Below are 25,833 nucleotides of genomic sequence, written 5' to 3'. Positions count from 1 at the left end.
GGGGTTTGCGTTCATTTTGATTACACAAGTCTAACTGTGCAAAGAATGCCTATTTCCCATTATATACTCTTTTATGACAACTCGTGATTCACATCCAAGTAATTTTTTTGTGTGACCAAGGCACCAAAATTCCTCATGGAGAACCAATCCTGTCTCTGACCTTTAGAATTGTATGCCCTGTATTTTGGTCCCTTCAAGACACGCATGTAAATGCCCTCTTTGCATGTGAAAGCACTCTGGTGGGCTGTTGAGATGTCAATGTCAATTTTATTTGTATAGCGCCAATGTGCTGCACAACAAGAATTTTTTTTTAAAACATTACATAACAGGCTTAACAGAACAATATCATCAATAAAATACAGTGCAATGAAATTGCATCACTGATTATATGCCAAATCAAAGAGATACGTTTTTAGCTTGGATTTAAAAATGGACAAAGATGAAGCAGAACTAATAGAAATGCGTAGGGCGTTCCAGAGTCTAGGGGCAGCTACCAAAAAGGCGAGGTCACTCCTACATTTCATCTTTGACTTCAGGATACCCTGCAACCTCTGGTTGGATGACAAAGAGTCCTAACTGGATGGTAGATTCAAACAGAGCTGTTCAGTCCTAAAACCCAGAATTAACACGTTCAAGCCATGGGTTCCGGTTTAAATGTTTATTTTATTTTCATTATTCGAGTAAAATTAGGTGTTATGGGTGAATTATATTGTGACTACTATTTTGAAGTGTTGTGTAATGATGTAATGTTTACGAGGACAGAAGTGAAAGAGTAAATAAGATGGATGAAGTTCCTGTGGTTTATTGCTGCTTAATAATTCCTGACAGGGCTGTGGTTAACATTAACTAACATTAAGGTGTTTTTTTAAGGGTAAGCTGCTAAATAAAAAAAAATACTGTGACACTTCTTAAGCCATGCTTAAAAAATTTTAATAAGTGATTAATTTACTGCAGAGAAACATAATTTTGCACAGATAAAAAAAAAAGAAAAGAAAAAAGAAATAGAGGCATGCCCCTTTAAATCAAGCCCCGCCTCCGTATATTAACCCCTCCCGTTTTTATGTGTCAAATCCGCGCTGGTCACGTGATCGGGGGAAGGGGGAGTATGTGAACTGTATCCTGAGTTGCAGTCCTGTGCCTGCATTCCTCTCATCTAGGATTTGCTTGAAAGGAAAAAAAAAATATCATAAATAATAAAGACGCAGATTGGAATACGGCTGTAAACATCTGATTTCCACCAGGATTAACATTTTAAAGGACGTGATATCCCTGGATGGTCGCTGAACTGGATATTTTCGCTTTACGTGAAGCGTCTATATAAAGGGCATACAAATGAGAGGAAAAGTAAATAGATACGTCGTTTTTAATTCGCGTTAAACAGGAAAACAAGATGGCTGATAAGCGATAACAAGGGCCAAACGATATCGTCTCCTTTAAGAGCAACAAAGGTATTGATGTAGGCTTTGATACATGAATATTTTAGGCGAGTTAGCTTCGTCAAAATAAAATACATGACATTACGCACTACAAATGAATGCAATCCGTTTCTGGTAAGTGCGAGCAGGTAAACATAAGGCGAAACATGGACAGGGATCGCGTTATGGATCATTCTATAATGTTCAACCAAAACAGATAGCGACAGAATAGATTTGACAACGATAAAATCGCTGCTCTTTGGGGTTTAATGCTACGAGAGCATGTTGGCATGCAAGTATACGCGTCAATTGTTTGTTCATTCAAAATCGCGTCACGGCATTAGATAGATGGTGTTTCTGGCTTTACCTTATAGTTGTAGAGGACAGAAATCCTATCGATATAGTATTACACGAGCAGCACAAAGGCTCAGGTCTACTTTTTTAATATAATTCCAGCAGGGCAAATGTCATGTGCCCTGAGCACAAATCAAATGCGTGATCGACTGCTTCGGTAAATGCGTGCGAAAGGACGTTTTCAGTGCTTCAAGAACTTGTGGCGTCACCCTTTTCCTGTTTAAAACCTAGCAAAAGACTATATGCTTCCGATGATTAGACATTTTCACTTGGATTTAACGGATCTTATGTTGACTGGCATTGGACTTTAGACGAATGTTGAAGCCTTTAACCTAGTAGTTTATTATCTTTCAACGGATAGTCAGGCATCTGTCAGTGAGGCTCCGTCTGTCTCTGGTGTTTCATTCGGTTGGCGTAATTAAAGATAGACTGACAATTGGTTTGTCTGATACTTTTTTTTTTACAAATTCACACTTCTGCTCGTTCGTCGGTTCTTCGTTGTCGTTTTTAACGATACATTATACCATTTAACGTTACGGGGTATCTGAAGAATAGTAACAACATTTTTAATATATCGGTCGGTTTTTATTTTTTAAATAATGTCATTCATTAATGTGTAGCTTAACAATCAGAGAAAGCTCAAAACAAAGATGAAAATAAATGTGCCGGTATTTGGATCACAACCCAACTTTGCATAGATTAAATAATTACTTTTGTGGTAATAAACTATTCATAATGCATATTATGTTTTATTTGTTTCACTTAGCACCAGTCGTTCATTTTTCCTATTAGGATCATTTTAAATTAAGTAATTTTTCGCGCTCTCTAAATTAATACCAGAATTATAGTTTGTGTTTTTAGTTTGTTTAATCAAATAAACAGTTGTCGATAAAGAAGGGCAAGTTTCTCTCATTCCAAAAACGTCATTTATTCACGCCCGGCTGTGGTATTTGATTACTGACTAACTTTGCCAGGAGCAGAAACGCTCCCTTGGCATATTTGGGTCTGATCAACAGCTGTTTCTCTGGGGCTTCTGTGCTCGTATGGTCTTCATCAACTGACCTAACATCTGGATATAAATGAAGGAGTCACGAGAATGAGCGAAACATTGTTGGGACGGTGCTAGAACTTGATGTTTGCCTTCCACGAGCGGATCAAGTCAAGACGGGATGTCTGATCAAATGGCTGAGATGGCCGAGAGCTGGCGGAACTGCTTTGAGGAGGAACTCATTTGCCCTATTTGTTTGCATGTGTTCGTGGAGCCCGTACAGCTGCCGTGCAAACACAACTTCTGCCGGGACTGCATCAGCGAGGCCTGGGCCAAAGACACGGCCAACGTGCGCTGCCCGGAGTGCAACCACGCGTACAACCAGAAACCAAACCTGGAGAAAAACATCAAACTCAATAATATTGTGGAAAAATTCAACGCGCTGAACGTCGAAAAAGCGCCGGCCGTTCTGCATTGCATTCTGTGCAGGCGAGGGCCTCCTCTTCAAGCGCAGAAAGTGTGTCTTCGCTGTAATGCACCGTGTTGCCAGTCTCACATCCAGACGCATCTCCAGCAGCCCTGTCCTGCCCCTGGACATCTACTGGTGGCGACTGAGGAGGTCCGGGCCTGGAGCTGCCCGCACCATGACGAATACAGACTCTATCACTGCGATGTGGAACAGGTGGCGGTCTGCCAGTACTGCTGCTTCTCCAGATGTGCGCCAAACCATGGCCATGCGGTGCGCGACGTGGAAGTACGACGCAATGACATCAGGGTGAGTGTTTTGCTCCGAACTTCTCTGTAGAGACGTAGCTAGACTCCGCCTGTGTCAGGGACTGACTGAGCCCAATCCATTTTAGACATTCGATATGTACTATGGATTAACCTGGTAATTCAGGCCCTGAACTGGTTTAGCCCTGTTAAATGCATATTACCCTTAATGAACTTTGCTAAAATGTAATGTTCTTTAAAGGGATAGTTCACCCAAAAATGAAAATGCTGTCATCATTGACACACCCTCAAGTTGTTCTAAACATGAATGAGTTTCTTTCTTGTGCTGAACACAAAAGAAGATATTTTGAAGAATGTTGGTAACCAAACAGTTGACGGTAGCCATTGACTTCCATAATATGGAAAAAAAAATACTATGGAACTCAATGGCTACTGTCAACTGTCTGGTTGAAAAAGAAGTGGCAACACATTATATAAGAAAAAGATAAAGAATGTAGGGTGGGACTTGGTTCTATTCATTGTGTGTTGATTGGATGGAGGTGGATGATGATCTTATGCAGATTTGAGAAATCTGTCCTTTCACCCGATGATTTTGATAAAAAAATATGGTCAAAACATAAAAAAGAAAAAAAGAAAACATGCATGGATGAATTATTCACATCAGATCATCAAGATGCATTTAGAAAATAGATGAATTTATATTTCATGCCAACTTTAAATTTAAGTTTTTTAGCATGTAGTATGAATATGTTAGCCTTAAGGTTATGAATAAGCTGGTGTGTTCCAAAACAATGACAGAATTCGCTTTTAGGAGATATAAGCATTCAAAACTTAGTCTCTCACTTGCCCTAAAATGGATCACAGATTTTTATGACATTACCGCAGAATTCAGCTTCTCATCACATCTTCTGTCCAATCAAATGCTCTCTAGAATCTAAAGTCAAATGTTAATGGCCAAAGCAACCATTAACACGTCACAAATATGGGTTGGAGATGTGTGTTTGGTTGCTCCAACGCTCGAGTTTTATCCCATTTTCCAACTGTACGTTGGTTAAGAATGAAATGGCTAGAATTTATTCGCACCTCTACTATTGAATCCAACGTATCATCAGCGCTCGGATTCGCTTCCATGGTGCTGTCAAGTATGACTTGCAGTCTGTGAGGTAAACTAAACACTATTGGCTATTTGAAAAGGGGGAGGAGCCATTCAATATGTCCCCTTTTAGCTTCCTGTTTCAGTGGAAATTACGTCAACACATCATACAAAGCTGTGCATTGCAAGGCACTTCAGTGGGCCTGTAAGGCAGTTGCCCAATGTAAAACCAGGCATGCTGAAAAAAACTGCACAATAGAGTGGTGCAGGGATGACATATTTTAGCATCACCCTGGTTCCCTTGACAAAAACACAATAGTTCTGATTAACAATAACTTATGATTCTTACGTTTTGTTTATCATGATAATCTTCACAAATTAACACAACTTATATGAATTTTGAAGCGTAAATACAATCGACAAAGGTCAAAAGCTAAACGTAGGCTATAAACGAACTACACCATGGTCTCATGACTTTAATGTCATCATCACTAATTTTCCTTCAACTCTTTCAGTCTTTGTTTAAAAGCATTTTCCCCAAAAAGTTAGTTATAATAGCTTGCAGGAGCAGACTAGTGAGTAGATGAGTTCGATGACATTTAAAGGATTAGTTCACCTCAAAATGAAAATTTCCTGATAATTTACTCACCCCAATGCCATCCAAGATGTTCATGTCTTTCTTTCTTCAGTGGAAAATAAATTAAGTATTTTGAGGAAAACATTTCAGGATTTTTCTACACACAATGGACTTCAATGGCAACCAGAATGTTGAAGTTCAAATCAATGCAGTTTCAAAGGGCTCTGAAGTGCTTCAAAGGGCTCTGCACGATCCCAGCTGAGGAATAAGGGTCTTATCTAGCGAAACAATCGGTCATTTAAAAAAAAAAAAAAAAGTATATACTTTTTTACCAAAATTGTTCATCTTGTGCTGGTCTGTGACGCGCCACGTATTACGTCATCACGTTGGAAAGGTCACGAAAAAATAAGAAGAAAATAACAATAATACATTAAACCAAAGATGTCAGACGATTTTGAAGTTGGAAGAGAAAATGAGATGGAATTTTTCGCCCTTCCCTACCTTTTTGAACCGGAGTACACAGACAAACAACTTAGAAAGATGACGTGACTCGTGACCTATCCAACGTGATGATGCAATGCGTGGCACGTCGCAGACCAGCACAAGACAAACAATTGTGGTTAAAAAGTATATACATTTGTATTTTTTTTTAGAAAATGACAGATCGTTTCACTAGGTAAGACCCCATTCCTCAGCTGGGATCGTGCAGAGCCCTTTGAAGCACTTCAGAGCCCTTTGAAACTGCATTGATTTGAACTTCAACATTCTGGTTGCCATTGAAGTCCATTGTGTGTAGAAAAATCCTGAAATGTTTTCCTCAAAAAAATTGATTTCTTTTCCACTGAAGAAAGAAAGACATGGACATCTTGGATGGCATTGGGGTGAGTAAATTATCAGGAAATTTTCATTTTGAGGTGAACTAATCCTTTAATGTCCCCGACAACCTCTGTAGTCCATTTAGACACTTGTTATCAACTGCCTTTTACAAGACAAGTAAAAGTAAAAAAAAATCACTAGAGGGTATTACTGGTGTGTTTTATATCATAGAATAGAAGAGTAGCTAGGGACTCGCCGCACCTTAAAATTAGTCCATATGAAGTGCGTAGACAAAGAATTCCATTCAATTCATTAGAGAGGCACTTCAAGAGAGTCCGCACACTCCACCAAATAAGAGACGTCAAAAAGCGAGACAAAATCAAATGCTTTTACTGAAAAAAGTGGCAAACGTTTCGGTCACATGTGACCTTTCTCAATGCCAAGCTTACAATCTCTTTGTACAATGTCTTTGGTGGAGTGCCTCTCTTATATCATAGAATAAAATGTGAAAATATCTTAAGCTTGTGTTAACCACAAACCTTATTTCAAGCATTAAAAAAAAACCTGTGTCGTGGTTTCACTTCTCAGGTCATAAATTCAACCAGTTTAAGTAAAGTTCTTTGGCAACAAGGCTAAAAATTCATGAGTTAATTTAAACAAAATGTCGGAAAGCTTCAAAAAGCTTGTTTGAATAACTATTTATTTATTTACTATGATTATATTGTAGGAACTTTTATCTGTTTATTAATGTTTTATTGCCCATACTTACATAAACACATACTGTACATACAAAGTACTTTTTGTTAGTATTGCATAGTACTACTAACTAATATATTGCACTGTAAATTTACACATTTAGCTACTGTAATGTAATGGTTTCGCTCTGAGGAACAAAATGTAGCCTAGCAAAAGCCTCAATTAAACATTCAGAGTTCTGAGGACTTGAAAAGACTGAACTTTGTTTTCCTAATCAGTTTTACTCGTTTTTTTTTTTTTTTTTTTTTATCATGAATGAACCTATTGGATGGGTGAGCAAGAGTAAACTTCCTTTCAAGGGTTGAAGCAGTCATTTCCTCTTGACACAGTAGTTCTGTGCTGGAACATGAATATATACCTAGATAATTCTGTCATATCCTGAATCTCTGTGCCCTGCCAGCTGAATGTTAGCACCTGTATAATGAGACTGTCAACACTCTTTAGAGCGAGAAATATCAGGTCTTCTGCTTTATTAAGTTAATAGTGAATAATTGCCCCAAAGCTAGTCAGGATAAGTGTGAAAAACTAGCTTTAGTGCCACCTGTAATGTTCAGTAGCAGGGCAACTAAAACTCTTTGATTATATCTCTTCCATCAGTTTATCAACCTAAAATAAACACTTTAGTATATAAGTACTTTGTTATCTAAAAGCTAATTTTAAAGGTAAATCATATTAAAGGTGTGTTTTTTTATGGCTCCAAATAGGTTTATTCTCAGTGATTTGAAATGTTCACTGCATAATACATTCCACCTACACATATTTTCTTCTTTCCTGTAAAGCCCCTTTCACACAGAGATTCCGGAAAATACACGGCTAATTTGTCCCGGGATCGTTTGATTTTGGTTCATTCACACTGCCAGTGATTTTCCGGAATCTGTGAGTGCGTTCACACACATCCCGTAAAGATCCCGTAAAGACACGTCACGTCAGGATGTGATAACTCCTGTCAGATGTCAGTTCTGCTGATAACTCCTCTTCGTCGAGTCCATACTCCCCAGTAGCGCCACTGGGTTTGCCGAGTGGCTCGTTCCCAATATGCAGTAGCATAGGTTGTAGAGAGGCCCGTGCAATGGCATGTGCGTCATCACTACGATGGCTTTTGTTCACACAGGGCGTGTTCCGGGACTGATCCCGGCAATGTTAAGCCCCTTTCACACAGCGCAATGATCCCGGCAAATTTCCAGAACGCCTTCAGTGTGACTGTGAACGCAAACACGACCCGGGATTGATGCCGGCATCGATGCCGGGTTGGGGACCTAGTAACATTGCCGTGTTCAGTCCCGGAATGAGTATCGCAGCTCCTAAGCAAACTTAAGACGCTGCTGAGACATTACAAGTCACATCGATGTCACGTCTCTCTACGGGTTGTGTGTGAACGCACTCTGATTCCGGAAAATCACTGGCAGTGTGAATGAACCAAAATCAAACGAACCCGGGTCAAATCCCGGGTCACTTTATCCGTGTATTTTCCGGAATCTCTGTGTGAAAGGGGCTTTACTAGGTCCCCATCCCGGCATTGATCCCGGCATCAATCCCGGGACGTGTTTGCGTTCACACAGAAGGCACTCTAGCAATTTTACGACAATTTCCCTGGATCAACGCGCTGTGTGAAAGGGGCTAAAGATTCATTGCCAAATAGCAGAAATAATGAGCCTATCCATAAAACAGTAGCACTTCACCGAGGAATACTTTGATTTATAGATTAAACTATTTACATAGACTTGTCATCTTAAAAAGTTTTTATATGTTAACATCAAGCTCTTGAATATTGGAAAACCAAATGTCTGAAAATCATATACTAGCAAAGACTTAAAGTGGGGTCCAAAAGTCCACACTGAATATCCGTGTGTACTTAAATTGATGTAAATGGAGAAAAATATTCTATAACACTAGTAATCAAGTAAGTAAGCTTGTGGCATTTATTATGTGATATTTATGTATTATTTTATTCCATTGAAAGTTATACTTTTAACTGAAATTATGCTGCTGATAATATGATATTTGTAATGGGGAAATGTAAAGACTTCTATCCATTTTAATTTTTCTGCATTTATTGCTCTTGATCCTCAAAGCTACTTATTAAAAGCTCTTTTACCTATCAATTAAACTGATGGATATGCTAATAAGAAAATTAGCCGGGACATTCTGCAGTGTAGGAGTGAAAAAACACGCTTTTCCTTCAGCTGCCTCCCAAAGAATAATGAACTGTTGTGAGTTGAGCTGCTGCTGCTGGACTTGGCAGGGATGACTTCTGGATGCGTGGAGGAATGCTTTTTAGATGGCCAATGTGTCATGGCTCCTAAAGCAGCCAAGTGTCTGTAAAAGGAGGGGGAAAGAGAGGGAGGAAATGGACGCAAGGCCTGCTCTACCCACAGCTGCTGTTGAAAGACACACACATCCCTCTGTTCTTTCTTTCGCAAGTGCATAAATTTAGAGAGTGTGACTCAAGTGGTCCCACAATAAAACTGCCTGGCCTTCTTTGCTCCCTCGCCTCTTGTTCAGGAATAGGACATGGGTTCTCGGCAGACACAGGAAGGGAGTGACCTCAGTTCCCTCTCTGCTCCGTTCCCAATAATCCGCCTCCTGTTTGCAGGGATGACATCATGGGAGATCCAATGGATGATCACCCTACTATCTCTTTTGCTCCTTTTTATACTGGTTAATATGATAGGAGTCTGCTTAAGACATGTTTACTCTTTTGGATGGCCCACTGACATTCACGCTTCATAGAATAACTTCCACAAATTAACTGCGTTTTTAAATATAGGACCCAAGCAGTGAGGAATTATATAAATGTGGCTCAGCCCACATTTGACCATTTTCTGCAAATTAGTCATGCTTTCAGTTGGACCGGATCATTCGAAATGTAAATGCCCTCCAGATTTTGCTCTAGAAAGACTTGAAAATTGATTGTGGTGTCACTGAATAATTTGAGAGGCCATTCTTATCACACCGTAGCACGCAGGCAAGTCCGGACAGCGTTATATGACTCCCACAGTCGGCCTTGAGAAACGTTCAGTACAGTCGGATGACTTAAGATGTTTGGAATCACAGTCATATTATTGTGAAAGTGGTGAATGTGATTCACTGTTTGCACCCATGACATGCAGGTTCTGCAAAGGATCACATAACTGCTTAATCATTTGGGCTGCATTCGAAATCACATACTCTCTTTGAGTAGGTACTTATTTTGAATAAAGAATTACTTCACCACCACTAAAAAAGTATGTTCAATTCTATATAGTATGAGTGTGTGTAGTATGAATGTAATTCGGACATACTACATTCGCCATGTTGTCATTTTCCTGTTACCTACCAGCGTCACTTATGTCGCATCACTGCTATTCACAAATCCTCTCCTATGGCCTCATGGGATTGTAAAATGTCCATTGAATGCACACTTCAGAATCTCTCTGGAAGTAGAAGGTCATCCTGGTACTTTTTTCCTACACTCTTTTGTGAGTATTGTGAATTCGGACACACTTCTTTTCTTTCATACTGTTTTTGGCCTACTGTATGCGGTTTTGGATACAGCCTTAGAGCTTAACAGGAAGGTGTTCTGGAATGAACTGCAAAAGCAAATGGAGAAATTCTAGTATGAAAATAAGGAAGTAGTAAGCAAGCTTGTTTGATCAACTAAGCACGTTGCTGGCAATGTCCTTTGTGATGGCAATTCATCTGGACAAAGCTGCTGAATGCACTATGATTATATGGAAGCAGTTTGTACTGTAATATGGTGCTTTGCTTCATCATGCTGTGTGTGCCATGCCATTTCCCATTGTCATCATACCTCTGCCAAGATGAACAGATCTTTCTTTGTTTTGTTTTTTCATATTAGATAACCTGCTCAGATTTAACAAACAGTGTAACAGAAATCTTTTACCATCTTTAACTACATGTTGTTGTATTGTTGTAACTACAACCAGGTAATGGTAATGATACTGAGGTACACAATTACTTAATTAAATGGACTTGAAATTGATCATGAAAACGTGCACATCAGTTAGTGATTTTAGATTTTAATTTAGTAATGACGGGTACACACTGCACTCACTGACAGTTTTGTGGAACTCGCAGACAAATGGCCGAAAATGGAGGCAAATCGGCGCATGTTCACGTGAGTGTCAATTGCGTAGTGTGTATGATCAAAGATAAGAACCTGAGAGAAGCGCTGATGCATTACCGATGCTGTGAAATATTTTGCATGCTAAATATCTGGATCGGTCTAAAGGCAACTTGGATCACAGGCTTCTTGTGTGCAAAATTCAACAGGAAGAAATCCAGTCTGACGCATGATTTTATGTTATTTCCTGTATCAATTCTTGCGTGTGTAACTTTGGTTGTTGGGGTGTCACGATTCTCCAAATCCTCGATTCGATAAAATTTTCGATTCGATTCTCAATTTTTACATTTATTTATATTGAAAGCACAGGTTGCTATGCCCTTTTTAGACTAGACTTTTATGCAATATAATATAGCTGACCTTTGTTCGCAATGTACCACACTACATTGTCAAATTTAAAACATTTATTAACAACATAATGTAACTTATATCTTCAGGCAATTGGAAACTTAAGCAAAATAACCTGCCATCTAGTTTCTCTTTTGTAACTGCAGTCTTCTTCACAGAAGATGACATTCAAGTTCACAACAAAACAAACAAAAACAATAAAACAGCCATGTTTATAGTCTTCTCTGAACAATTAAGTGTCTTAACAAACTATTTACGAACAGTTGAACAGATACCACACAGGTAAATGTGCACTGCTCAGACCTTCAACCTTTCTCCTTTACATTATTGTACATGGAGGGTATCACCGTAGCTGTGAGATGCGTTCTACTTGGGATTTCGTAGCGTGGTTCTAGCACGCTAATTAAATGCCTAAAACCGTTGTCAACATAACTCACTGGAAATCCAAAATACTTCCACACCGGCGACTTCAGTGAAAGAGGAGGGGGTTCCGTCGATGGGTCTCCTGCATCTGCAGTTGCCATGCTATCTTCTGACTGGCTGTAGCTAAGTTAGAGGAGGTTGACTCGCAGCACTTCAACACGTGTGTGTTTTTTCCGCTTGGTAAGCCGACCAGACGTGACATGGGGGCGTGGCAGCGTCGACGATTCCATTTTTTTTTATTTCAAATTTCGAGATTGTGACTTAATTTCTGTCGATTTCGATTTAAAATCGTGACACCCTTATTTGGTTGTGAAACATAGTTTGTACCAGTGATTTGGTGATTCTTCCTATTGAAATGTTGTGTTATGTGTGACCCCTGTCGCCGATCTGTCGTGTAATGTGGGCACAACAGCAACTAATGGTACCCCAGACAGTCGTGTAGTTGGAGAAGAACAGCGATCCGATGACTTTAAAAATCGTGCTTTCAGTGTACCCGGCATAACCACTTGGATATATTCCACTTGGTTTAGCTTCCAAACTCCGAGCAAACACTTGGATATATTCGCCTAATATTAGTGCACATTTAGGCCTGTGTAGGTTTGCGTTAACGATAGAGCGAGTCGCCATGTAAAGTGGATAATGTCAGGCTACTACTTGCGTGTTTTAAATGTTAAGTCATGTTTAAGGTCACACATCACCTTTTTGTGGTCATTCTTTACCTGTGGTCATTGGATTTTCTGCCCGACATATTAACGCATGGACCAGCCATGTTCGCGATCTGTCAATGCGCGACTTCATCAGTTCCTTTGGAGTTTTTTTTATTCTGCGACTACTCGTCAACTAACATTGTCAACTTATTTAGATAGATATATTTCGATTTTATATGTTGGATAGACCTCTGAAATAGGACAGGCCATAAAAGGCATTTAAGAGGAGGGGAATATAAAAATATTACTCATTCTCTAGCTACTTTTATGATAGGTTAGTTTTATGTTAGATAGTTGTTTATGAATTAGATCTAAATACTATATTTATTATAGCACACAAAGGGTACTATATTAATGGAACGTGCCAGATCTGAACATGTATGCTGACCTTTCTTTGAGCAGATCTGTACTCTCATCCATTTTACAAAATCATGCACCATTCATTAAAAAAATTGTCAGAATACTGTGAGTTTTTCCATTTCATAAGTGAATAAGTTATCTTCGCTGTGCATTCAGAGCAGTGTGCTGTTCGCACATTTCACATTTAACTGCCAGGATGCCTTTTTGTCTTTGCTGTGAATGTATGTAGGTTGTTTTGAGTCACTTACAAACTGCAGAAATAAATCAACTCCCATCCAGCATTTAGCTGTGAAATTCACACACGCCCCTCACACTACCCCACAAAACCAGCTTATTTTGGTCTCAGTCTGAGCTTGCATCTTCTTCACCTTTAAAAGCTTTAAAAAAAAAAGCCATCAGCAAGCCTATCATCAGGCTTTGCATCTCTGCAATCTAATGGCTTGCATTTATCACAGAGACACTTAATTGTCTGTAGAAGTCTGTAGATTCTTTAGATGCTACCTTCCGTGCTCCGAATCAAAAGAGATTGACGGGTCGTATCTGCACATCTGCACGTTTTGAAATGAGAAGCGCTCACACAGGATATAGCACATGGATACATTCATCAGTACACCCAGTTGTAACAAATTAAAAACCTTAAATATTTTTTGATTGCTGATAAGCTAAATGCACCAAGAGTGCAGTAATTTTCTGTAACTTCCTGCTAACATCTTGCATGAATCTTTGGCCATTGTTGAGCTGAAGATGTGCAGTTTCCTGTGCATGTAACTATGTGTAATCGGTGACTAAGTCTGATACCACTGCTCGAAATGCCAGTCTGTAAAACCAAAGCAGTGGTACACTCATCTGTTAAAAACTATTGATTAGTTCCAGAATGTAGTGAGCTGTTTTGCTGTCTGCTTCCTACATAGACTGCTGCCTTTACTGACAGCCTACTGACTGAAACGAAACGCTCTACATGGGCAGCAGCTCCGCTCAACACACAAACAGAGAGAGCTCCTATCATAAAGCTCAAGAGAGATCAAATTACAATTGACACTGAATTTGGCGTTAACATACTTCTAAGCGAATGAAGTGATGCAATAATGAGCACAGAAATGCATAACATTTTTATCAGTCAAACATTTTGCATGCTTTGTCCTCCATCTTGGATTTGTTCACAATGTTTTATGGGATTAAAGCATCCTTTGCGGAGAAGGTAATGAGGGCTTTTTATTTTTTCAGTAAAACTGTGTTTTTATTTTTTAATCATCATCCCCCATGTGCAAAAGTAACCTCCAACCTTTTAGTGGCTTTGATATTTTAGTGCCATTGATATTTCACAGAAATCATAAATGCTTTAATAAAAGTTCTAAAATAATAATAAAAAGCCTTTAATCAGCTCCTAGATCAGAGATTCTCACAGTTTTTTGTCACCTGAATCCTTTTGACACAATATTTTCTCCTGAGATTGTAACGGTTATATTATAATAATTTAACAACACATGTTCACAGTTCTCTGATGTCAGTTAATGGTCACATGACATGCAGGTAAATAAATTAAATATATGTTTTTATTTTTAAATGATTTGCGATTTTAACTATTATAGATAAACATTTAATCTTATAAGAAAACATCTTGTATTGCTTCTGAAATTATTTATTATTATAGTTATTATTATATTCATTAACTATTAAGACAGAAATATTACTATAATAACAAATTCTTCAAACGTTAAACCCTCCAGCTTTTATTTTGGTTGAAAACCGCAAGGAGACCTGTGAAAACTGTTTAGTTGACAACAGATTTCTAAACGCTTCTCATTACAAATTTGTTAGGATGCTGCAAGCTTATGTCAGCAAAAAATGTTGGACATGTGAATGTGAAAATAAAGTGATGCAGTTTCAGTGGAACAGCATTTACTGTGAATTGAGCTGCTCTGAGACACTGAAAACACTGGATCACGAGCTGCTAGCGAAAACTCCATTCTTCATTCTGAAACACAGGCTAAATTGCAGCCCTATTGCAATTTTTCTTTTATTTTGATTCATTGTGCTGCCCTATGTATTTATTTTAATTTCACATTTTTATGATTTATTTAAAGGAGCTGTGTGTAAGAAATGTATTTCAATTAATCATAAAATGGCCCTGATATGTCACTAGACATTAAGAAATCATGTTCATTTCAAATACTTATATCACTGACAACAGTAGTACGGCCAGGATATTGTCATTTAAAAAGTGAAGTTGCAGCCCTCAACTGATGTTGATGTTGTCATGTTGTGTTTTGGCCTGAAGCGCCACCCTCCACCTATCTACCAATCACGAAGTCAGTAGTGTTTCGGCATCCGGGTTGCCAGCTCTGCTCTAGTTACCACAGCTACGTAGCAGCCTACGTTCCTGCTGGATCCTGCAGCCTATCTGGCAACCTCGAGTCAGGGTGGAGGGGGAGGGGATACACCGCTCTACAGTAATTTGAAAGTGATTGCAGTACCAGTTTTGGCCACAATCTTACATACGGCTCCTTTAATTATACGCTTCTCATCAACTTACAAACCTCAGGATGTTCCCTTACAAAACCCTAAAGGCCGGGACACACCAAGCCAACCTATTTCTCAACCGATGTCGTCCTGTTCTTAAGCATCGGCCTGCTTATTTTTTGGCTCTAGTCTAGTCGGACGCCATCAGGGTTTTTTGTCGGGCCATCTGTGAGATAGAGAACTCTGATTGGCTGTTCAGCTTAGCGAATGAGAATGAAATTGATGAAAGCGAGCAAAGAAGTCAAGACCGTACAGACAGAGGGCTGTTATAATTTTACATCATCTTACCTGAGCAATCGAATGCACAAATATTTGATAATAACTTGAGCCGACTGGAATGAAGAAAGTGATCAGCATTATTGATATTGAAATGGTAATACCTGCAGTCCTAGTTTCATTTTTTTCTTTTTAAATGACAAAAATAGACTATTGATACCTGCTGATATAGACGGATATTTACTGACGCGCAAGAACGCACATTGACAGTCGCCTTTAGTCCTTTTGGTGTGTTCAAGAGCAGCTTTTTGCCCGAGACACAGTCGACGATAGACGACAACACAGTCGGCTTTCGTCGCCACTAGTTCTTTGACGTTGGCTTGGTGTGTCCCGAGCTTAAGGGGTGCAGTATCTAGTATATCAATATATAGTGGTGCAGCAAGTTCTCTGATTGGTGGATCTCACTTCATAATTGTGGGTAATGTAGTATTTCATTGTTAATTTGGCATTTAAACTTTTTTTTTTTTTTTTTTTAAATGAAGGTAAAATGACACTGATTTGTGAGCTAATGGTATGTCAATATTGCGCTATATCGGTGTCCTGTGTCCTTGACCAGTGAAAGCTGTTAACTGTTTACTGTAGAGATGCTGTTTGTTTGGCATCCATGCAAGGGTTTACAGGAGCCCGGTTGCTGTAGGCCCCAAGAATGTGCCTCTTCTCATGTGACCTATAGATCCTCCAGCGGTCTCGTGCACATTTCACTATGCAGGGATAACATGACAATCTGTCACTGACACTGAAAGAAGCCCATGCAAACAAAGGGGAGAGATAGAGAGCAAAATGAGAGCCTAAGACGGCCTTGCCCCCTCTCGCTCTGCTTCAAATTTCCACACTTATTAATGCGCACACTCGTGCATGCACAATGTGCGTTATTGTTGTCATGACAGCTGCATTTTCCCTTTGCAATCGGCCTTTTGAATGTTGCATGGACGTTTGTCTGATTAAACAACTAAATTGGCTTGTTATTCAGCATCCTTTGGACTTTGGTGTGGTGAGGTACAGTGTTCTTCTCGTGGGCATGTGAAACTGAGTATAAAGGGGATTATAAAAGCTTCAGCACACTGTCAGGCTTTGATTTGGCTGGGGGATGGGGGAGCTTTGGGGTTAGTGGCTTCCTCTGAATCCAATTTAAAACCTGTCCAGACACCTAATAGCAGGCAGAATCACACAGCAAACGTGATTCTGATGAATTAGTCTCATTGCCGACATGTTTTGTTTCATTCATTTGCTGTAATAAGCAATTTTATTGTTTTATTTTTTGGGGGGATTTCATAGAGAGGGCCTGCAGGATGTTTGTTTGGGGTTGTATGGAGAATGCATTGCTTTTGTTAGCTTGAATTTGACTTTAAGACTATTTGATTAAAAATATTTTGGTAACGCTTTACAATAAGGTCCAATTAGATATTGGACCGCTACTAAAATGTAGCTAACAATGAGCAATACATTTGTGACAGTATTGATTGATCTTTGTTTACATTAGTTAATACAAATGCAACTGTTCATTGTTAGGCCAGGTCTATTAAATAATATTTGCAGATACAAGTTTTGATTTTAATAATGTATTAGTCAGGGATGCACCGATATGACAGTTTTGGCCGATACTAATAACCTATAATTCTTTATATTTGAAAGCCGATAACCGATATATTGGCTTTTGGCTGATAAATCTAAATCCACATTTTTATAGGAATTTTGAGAGCCTGATTACAAAAACAAAAATCTCACCATTAAAAGCCATGTCCCATGCACACAATTATAACGTTCCATGTTGCACTTAACTGTATTTTCCTTTTATGAAGTGATTTCAATCATATTTCAAGCAATTTAAATTATGATTATAAAGTTATCATCGATCGGCCAATACCGATATGGTGGCCGATATATCGTGCATCCCTAGTATTAGTAAATGTTGAAATTACCATGAACTAAGGTTAATATGCTTTACAAGAATAATTTGGTTACGCTATATTTGAAGGTGTCCTTGTTATGGTGTAAAGTGTTACCAATATTGCTAAAAATAGTTTGCAGTTCAGATGTTCCTTGAGCCTGGAGTCATTCTATTTTGTTAAGTTTGGCAGATCATGGATCTGTGGAAAAAGGTTTGATTTGTGTTGTCTTTGTTCTTCCCTTCAGCATATGTTAATGAAGCAGCAGGATCGCATTGACGATCGAGTGAAAGACATTGAGGAGCAGCTGTATAAGTTGGAGTCTGACAAAGTACTGGTGGAGGTAAAGACACATTTATACGACATGCACACACTCTTCTGTCTTACTCTGTCTATCTGTCTGCCTGTCTCTCCCCTCACCCTCTACTGCAGCTAATGAATATGGAAGAGGCTGGTTTTGGTATGACATTGGCAGCGTCTGTGCTTAAACTGTATGTAGACCTTTTCTCCCTGTCTGCAGTTTTATATTTGTGTTTAAGACAAATGTATTAGACAAGTGTTATATACTACAAAATAATACTGTCAAGGAGGAGGTCTGGTCAAATTCCCCTGGTCTCGGACTCGGATCCCCATTCGCTTATACAATGACTGCTGTTCTTCTAGGGATCCACATAAAAATATGAAAATGACAGTGAATATTCAAGAAAAGTTCAAATTTAATGAAGCAAATGCAATCAAATACATAAACACTCTTCGTTCAACATGCATGAACCAGAATAACATTTCCAGACAAAATAATTAATTTGTAAACACAAAAGTGAAAGGCAGTCACATATAGAAAACTAAGTTGTGCTGACACATTAAGCTATGAAATGAAAATGAGAACAAAATCAACCTTTTTGTGACAGACTCATATCGAGTGCCATTATATCCAGCACTTTTTGAGACAAATGTTGCCAGTGTTGTTATTATTAACTAAAACTATTAAAAATGTTTTCATTATTGTAATAAAGCTAAAATAAAGTATTACAATAATTAAAGTAACACAATGACTAAAACTGAAATTGAACACACAAAAAAAGTAAACTAATAAACATGACAGCACATAACAAAATTATTTAAACTTAAACTAAAATGAAAACAATTATTAAAACTAATTCAAAATATTAATAAACAATATAATAGTATACAGTATTATTTACTAAAGTTAGTATATAACTATATTGTTTAGTATATAAATAATACTAAAATGACATTTTATGTTCATAAGGACAAATATATCAAAATACAGTTTAATAGCCAGTGAAGTAAAAAGTAAATTTTGGACCCTGTATATGAAGATTTTTAAGTATAATTTAGATATCACAGATACACATTTCAATCTTCTGTGCATCTCACAGGCTGTTAAACCTCAGTGAGATGCACTACAAACACTTTTACATGTCCTCTCCTGAAACTCTATAGCAGATGTGAAATTACTTACATTTTTCTGCTTCTCAGATGTTTATCCTGAGAAAAATCCCAAGTGGTTTTTAATGGTTCCTTGTTTTGTTTTGGAGGTCTCCTACAATAGATTTACTTCCATCTAAGGTCAAAAACCACTTTAATTTTCTGATAATATACATTGCAGCATCACCTTTTTTCTCACTGTGTCTGAAACGGTACAATAAACTGAGACATTAAAACAATAAAATCTGTGATCATTTTCATTTCCTTTCCTACAGGGAGATATTTGTTAAAGTTTTCCAATTTATGGAAACTATAGAAATTCAGTGTGCACCTTGTGTTTGTTGAGCAGGATAAGGTACAGCAGCTGAAGGAGGAGGTGCGTGTGCAGTATCACAAAATGCACCAGCTCTTAGAAGACGACCTGGGGAGAACTCTGGAGGTGCTGGATAAAGCACACTCCAAATACTGCCAGGAGAACTCAACCCAAACCCTGCAGCTCAATGCACGCCGTCAGGAGGCCAAGAAACTGCTCAGCTCTGTCCAAGTTGTGTTTGACAAGGCGGAGAATATTAACATCATGAAGGTGAGGTCGATTCTCTCTTTCACCCTTCACAGACGACTTCATCTGGTCATCCTTAACTGCCTATGATACCCTAGTCCTGTGTGTGCGATTTGGTTGTTGCAGGGGGATCAATAAATGTCTAGCAAGAATAAAATAGTGAAATCTTTGAACATTGCCTTAAGTTTTGATTATGTCACGGTTTCTTGGAAGTCTGTCTGAAACTTTCCTTCATATAAAGGCGCAGTCAGTCTGACTGGGCAGTAAGGCAGCCGTCTAGTGAATATTTCCTTAAGCACACTCTCCTTTGACTTTTGCTAGAAATCCCCTTGCACTCACCCACATTCTGTCATAAACAGTCCGTGTGAATGTGCCCATACCTGTGAGAAATGCTTCCCTGTCTGTGTGTGGTTGTTATCAGTAGATCTGCACTTCCAGATTTTTCCATGTTTACAGACAAAGAGGCAGTCAAGCAGGAGCTTGTAGAGGAAGATTAATATTTGTGCTCTGTTTTGTTTTGCTTTGTAGAACACAAAACCAGTGAAAATACTCATGGACAGGTATGTCATTTATGAACCGAAGTGCAGAAATTGATTGAAATTGAATGCTTTTATTGAATATTGTTGAATGGTTGGTAATCTGTTGATGTCAAATGGACTTTTTACAGATCAACATCATGTACAGGCAGTGTTCTGCCTCCTTACAAAGTGGGTCATCTTAATTCCAAAATATTCCTGTCTGAAGTCTCAAAAAAGGAAAAGAACTTGAGAAAAATACTGGAAGGTTAGTAAAAACATACTCAGTGGCTCAGTGACTGGTGGGTCGCCAACTTATTGGTCTCTAATTGGGTCATGAGTTCTGGTATAAAAAGTTTGCTCATATGAAACCAACGTGAATAAAAAGATTGTTGACACGTGATTAAACTAGATTATAAAAGATTTTTCATTATTTCTTGTTCGTCATTGACCCTGGAATGCCCTCATCCTCAAAAAAAACAATAAAACATTGAAGAAATAAATAAGGGGCTGTTTACACAACACCGTTTTCAACTAAAAACAACTTTTTATGCATTTTGGACATTGGCGTTTTGAAAACATCACATTATCACGTATTATTACGTTATCATCTCCATGTAAATTACAGAAACGTTAATTTGTGAAAATGGTGATGTTATGCGCATGCGTATTACGTGTTCAGTCTATAGGCGCAAAGTGTTTCTTTAGTGACATCGCCTACTACTGGCCTGGCAGCATAATACAGCGGGTTTACTCATTTTCGATGATCCGTGTGAACTGGAATTGCTTTGACAATGTTATTCGCATGTGAAAAACGCAAAGAAAACCGTCTTCATTTTTAGTACATCGCTGTCATGTAAACGTACCCAAAGAAAAAATAAATGTTGGTTTTGGGGACCTTTTTTAAACTTTTATATGATTAACAGTTTTGAAGTGCAAAAACATTTCTGTTCAACATTGTTTTTTTTCCACAAATCAAACTCATTGTCCTCATCTCCTTGTTTCCAGCACCATTCAGTACTCCCGCACACTTCCTCCAGAGCATATCTGTCCACCCCTCCAGTGCGAATACCTCCGGGGGTGAGAAACGCAAACACTCCACAGCCTTCCCTGAAAGCAGCACTAGCCTGCTGGATTCCTCGTCAGGCCCCATGAGCAAACAGCAGTTCCTGGGTCAAGGTTCCAGCTCCACAGACGGGCCGACGTCACAGCCGCCCTTGGCTCCCTGTAGCTCCACCCAGCACATTGTAGGCCTCAGCAGTAGCAGCAGCGCCCAGTCGGTCCATCATTCCAGCTCAGTTTTTACTCCAGCTGACTACCCCAATCCCAGCTCCTCCCAGCAGGCCATGCTGCCCCAGTACGGTGGGCGTAAGATTCTCATGTGCACGATGGACAACTGCTATTGCTCTAGCGTCCCCTCCATATCGAATCACCGTGGCCATCCTCCTTACCCTCGCTCGGGATCTTTCCCTTGGACACAGGATTACTCGCACCCCCTGCCCTCCACGGCCTCAATGTCCCAGCCCCTCCAAGGGCTCTCCATGCACGACTGGATCGACGCCTCACAGAGCCACAGGCACCCTGATTTCTATGGATTGTATGGGCAATCTTCCACTAAACCATACGTCACCAGTTAACCTTCCACCGCATCTCCGGTTTATCTCCGATATCTCGCTCATTTCCTCCATAGACCTTTTTCCCGCCTGTCTTTCAAAACCAGGCTTGTTAACTTCACAGTTACAAGGAAAACAGCACTTTTTATCATGCAATGCAAGCCTCTCGGCTTAAAAACTCCGATCTCTTCCAACTTAAGCATTAAAACCCTGTCTGTCCCTGTGTAAAATAATAAGGGAATCTTTCTTTGAGAAATGTGGAGGCGGGACCCAGCTGAGTTTTTTAAAATTACAAACAGATTTTGGTTAATTGCGGAGGGTTTTGACCCAGAGCAGATAATGATCACTTGTAAACGGAGTTAGTTTTAACTCCTTTCACCTCCCCTCTTCTTGCCTTTAGGGCATCTGGAATCGGGTTGTTTTTTATTATGTGCTAAAGATTCCTTTTAACATTGCTATTAATCTTCTACAGTTTTATTATCAGTAGATGGGGAATATTGTTATTAAAAAAGAGGGATAGAGTCTGTTTATTATTTATCATATTTCACCTCTACTGCACCTTCAGATTTTGGGCTTAAGTTTCTGCTGAACCGCTCCACAGGTAAACACGATTATGGTTTGACGTGTTACTTACATTCCTTAGAGGCCAGAGGTTCTTGTTTTTCTGTTATGTTTACAATTATGTATTAATATTTTTCATTAATTTTCAGTAGGTTGGAAAAGATCAGTACAAAAACTCAATCCAGGTTCTTTGGAGGCTTCACTCAAAGAGGTTCCACCAAGCATGTCATGAGCTATTGCATCTGAAGTACTTCTGGATTCTGCTTCCTGTCAGATAATGTTATTTCCTGCATTTAAGCAAATGTGAAGCATGTTCAGGATGATTGGTGCCTACACACACCTCTGAGTCTTATAACGGTGTAGATATACTTCCTGTTTTAGTCGGTGACGGTGAAGCCCGAAGGGGTCTGTGGTCACCGCGGAACACAGATTGTTGTGAACATGCTGGAAAAACTTCCTGTTTGTGTTTGTAGGCAAGCAGGAAGGCCTTTCTGTGCACTCAGAACTCCAAAAAGACTCGACTGAGTGAGACTAGAGAACAGTTGACTTTTTTTCCACATATTTTATACAAGAAAACTGGATGCATACATTTGGAAATCGAAATAAATGTGCTTCAAAAGAGTATTAAATGCTGGTTTAAACAGATGTGTGTGAAAAATCTTTTGTAATTTTGTCATGGCTCTAAACTATGGAGTGGTTCTCAACCAGGGAGCCTCAGCAAACTTCTAATCATGAAGACAAAAGCATCAAAATAAGATGAAACAACAAAAAATCAAGATATTTTTCTTTGAAGAACCAGTTACCACTTTCTTGAAAAACCTAGATATATGAGGCAGCCTAATTTGAAAAATGTGATTTATTGACCTGGAAGCGTCATGTTAATTAACAATATTTTATAACCCAGTGGACATTTTTATATATTTTATGAACATACTTTTTATTATTATTTAAAAAATTTTGTCATGCCAAGCTCTAAAAATATTTTACTGTGTTGCAGATCCGACTAAAATCCCATAAATCAAGCATGACCCTTTTCGTCTATGGCTTGGATAATTTGCCTAGACCTTGTTGTTGATTATCAAAACAGGTTTGGAGGTTATATTTGAAGTAAAGTTAATCATTGTTTATAAGATAGTAACAGCATTATGGGCAAGTCCGAAGCGAAAACTTGAGCGAAATATGTGGCTTCCAAAAAAAAAAAAGAAAAGAAAAAAGCCAAGACCACTTTTAAATCATTTAAATATAGCAGCCTAAGGACTTTCCAGCTCTTCCTCATGGGTCAATGGGGGCATCAGTCACATTTTTCCATTAAGGCATGGTGGGATGGGGGCGCAGGGCCGGCTGAGGTAGAAAGGGGATGGGGGAAGTAATCAGGCTTGAAGAACAGCTCATCATTTATTTATAAAGTGTAACGTTCCAGCCCCTCTCCTCCCACAAACCCCATACATTCATGTGCTCTCAAACCAACACAGTCAACATTTTGTGACCAATTAGAAATCTGACTGGACTCTACCCTCTTTTTCCCCCCTGCTTGCTGTGGGTGGATACGCCATATGCTCCGAGAGCTCTACAATGGGTTTGTTTTTCTGAGCTCTGCCGTCCCATGATGCTAATCACGCTGGCTGCTCATGCTGGCTCATTGCAGCCCGTGGGAGGACTGAAGCCTGCCGGAAGGATCGATTGCAAAACACAACAGAGGCTGCCCGGCTTAGCTCCTCTGTACATGTGATCACATACGGATGTATGTGAGGCCTGAAGTGAAAAGGAAAATAAAAAGCACTGCAAACATGGGGATTTTTCATGTAAAGGAGTTGGTGTGAAAATGTTAGGGTGTGGACATGTTTGTACAAAGGCTTCAAGGTCTTCTGTACCCTCTGAGCCCAGCACAGACCAGCTGTAGTCTAAAGCCTCTTGGTTTTCTGCAACAGTCACATTTGCTTACTCTTCCTTTGCCATCAATTATTAAAACCTGCCCTGTTATTAGGGGGAACGATGTCCCACGATGATGGCTTTGCTGGTGGGGATCACGGTTTCAGATTTGCATTGCTCCGTGTTTAATGTAGTTTGAGAACTTGCAGATTAGAGAGGGGACACGTGTTTTGCAGACTGAACACAAATGTCCAGCGGGAAAATTCCATCAAATTTTTGCACGATTTGTCTGTTCCGGATTCAAACATTTTTATTTGAACGAATGCTCTCTGCTAATGTTCATTTTTACAGGGAGTTGTTCTCTTTTCCATCGCACTGCGAAGAAAACTGGCCAAACATTCGATTCATGCTTTTGTTCATATGGTGCTCTTCACTGTTGCTTGACTTCAGCTGTGGCTGGATTTAACCGATTGACAAGATTTGCCGATTGCAAGCAGGGAAAATGGAGTAGTGAAGCTTCCCGTAGCGATGCTTGCACTGTTTGCATACTTTAACACAGATCAAGTGGGTTAGCTGCAATATTTGTCAAATACACAGACATTTAAGATGCTTTCATGTAGCAACAGAAACCACCTTTGCAGTGTAAAATAGACGCTAGTCTGTTCACGAGCACCACCAAGTCGTCCGGTTTTTTTTGCAGTGTGATGGAAAAGAGATTAGAACACCTCTCTGTTAATAAAAATAAATGTTACGTTGACAACGTGTGAATGTTCGTGTCGAAACAGCCATTCATTGCACCAAAATTACATTTATCTTGGTGTGTGAACAGGCCATGAGAGTGGAGGAGAACAACAGAAATGATACATAGCCCTTTCTCAAAAACAAAACAAATTCCCAGAAACCTTAGGGGGATCTGCCTGAAACAGAGCAGGCCGAAGCTGCTGACTTTTCAGTGCTGCCAAATGGTATGTGCTTTTTTTTTTCTTCTTTTGATCAGATGGTTATTTTCCATAAAACAAAAGGTGAGTATGTGGGCCTTTGCTGCCATGCTGGATGCATCAAGAAGGATTAGAGTTTACCCTACAAATGTAATACGGTCACATGTGTACCATCAAATGAGAATTTGTGGACCCACCTGTATTTAGTGCTGACCACTTCAGCTGTAAATCTGAGACAGATGTTAATACCAGATGTATGTAAGGCCATTGTTTTTACTGCTTCTCATTCTCATATTGCTTTACGCTGATACCATAGAGTGAGCAGGAAAGACAGAGAGGCATAAAGTTTTGAAGCGATTTTCAGAAAAAGGAAACGCTGCCAGATAGGGAAGAGAGGAGTCAACATCTAATTTGGAATGTCTGTCAGTGCCTCACATGCTCAATAATCTATTTACCATGCAGAATTAAGATTTCTGCTATCCAGCACATTGCAGCTCCAATCCCTAAAGCCAGGATGGATAATCCAAAATCCCTCTTAGGGCCTGTGAGGCCAGTCCTGGAGCAACAGAGGCAGGAGAGCTGCAGAGGCCTCTGGGTACTTCAGAGATCAACCCACGGAAACAACTTGACTTAAAAATCACAGACTTGGCAACACTGATCTTCACACCGATCATTTCCATACACTTAGAGTTCATGGTGACCAGGCTGTCAAAAAAAACAAACAAAAAAAACACTTCAGATGACAAATGATACGATACGTCATAGTTTTGTGTGAGGAACAGTTTAAAATGATCATTATTCACTGATAATCTTCCCCTTTGTGGCAGCTCTTTCTTGTACACTACTGTTCAAATGTTTAGGGTAAGATTTGCATGTCACATGAACCTTCAGAAATCATTTGTGTGCCAAGAAACACCAAACAGGTTTGGAATGACAAGAGGGTGAGCAAATGCTG

General features: G+C 39.2%; 1 protein-coding gene across 1 annotated transcript; it reads left to right on the top strand.

Annotated features, from left to right (window-relative positions):
• Positions 1 to 1,086: 1,086 nt before the first annotated feature.
• On the top strand, positions 1,087 to 22,716 carry trim8a (tripartite motif containing 8a). Its single transcript, XM_084390566.1, has 6 exons — positions 1,087 to 3,532; positions 17,622 to 17,717; positions 19,173 to 19,406; positions 19,911 to 19,942; positions 20,050 to 20,165; positions 20,906 to 22,716. Exons 1-6 carry the CDS (start codon positions 2,939 to 2,941, stop codon positions 21,532 to 21,534), a joined length of 1,701 nt encoding a protein of 566 aa, XP_084246692.1. The 5' UTR covers positions 1,087 to 2,938; the 3' UTR covers positions 21,535 to 22,716.
• Positions 22,717 to 25,833: the final 3,117 nt, after the last annotated feature.

Source organism: Rutilus rutilus (genome assembly GCF_951802725.1).
Source record: "Rutilus rutilus genome assembly, chromosome: 20".
Lineage (NCBI taxonomy): Eukaryota > Metazoa > Chordata > Actinopteri > Cypriniformes > Leuciscidae > Rutilus > Rutilus rutilus.
Note: the sequence above shows the minus strand (reverse complement) of the source record. Positions and strands in the feature narration are given on the sequence as shown.

What these genes read in the sequence shown, in the direction of transcription:
- trim8a (XM_084390566.1), top strand. Translation starts at nt 2,939, where the DNA reads ATGTCTGATCAAATGGCTGAGATGGCCGAGAGCTGGCGGAACTGCTTT. An exon ending in AGAATATTAACATCATGAAG is followed by an intron (nt 19,407 to 19,910) that starts GTGAGGTCGATT and finishes TTTGCTTTGTAG; the next exon opens with AACACAAAACCAGTGAAAAT. An exon ending in GTGAAAATACTCATGGACAG is followed by an intron (nt 19,943 to 20,049) that starts GTATGTCATTTA and finishes GACTTTTTACAG; the next exon opens with ATCAACATCATGTACAGGCA.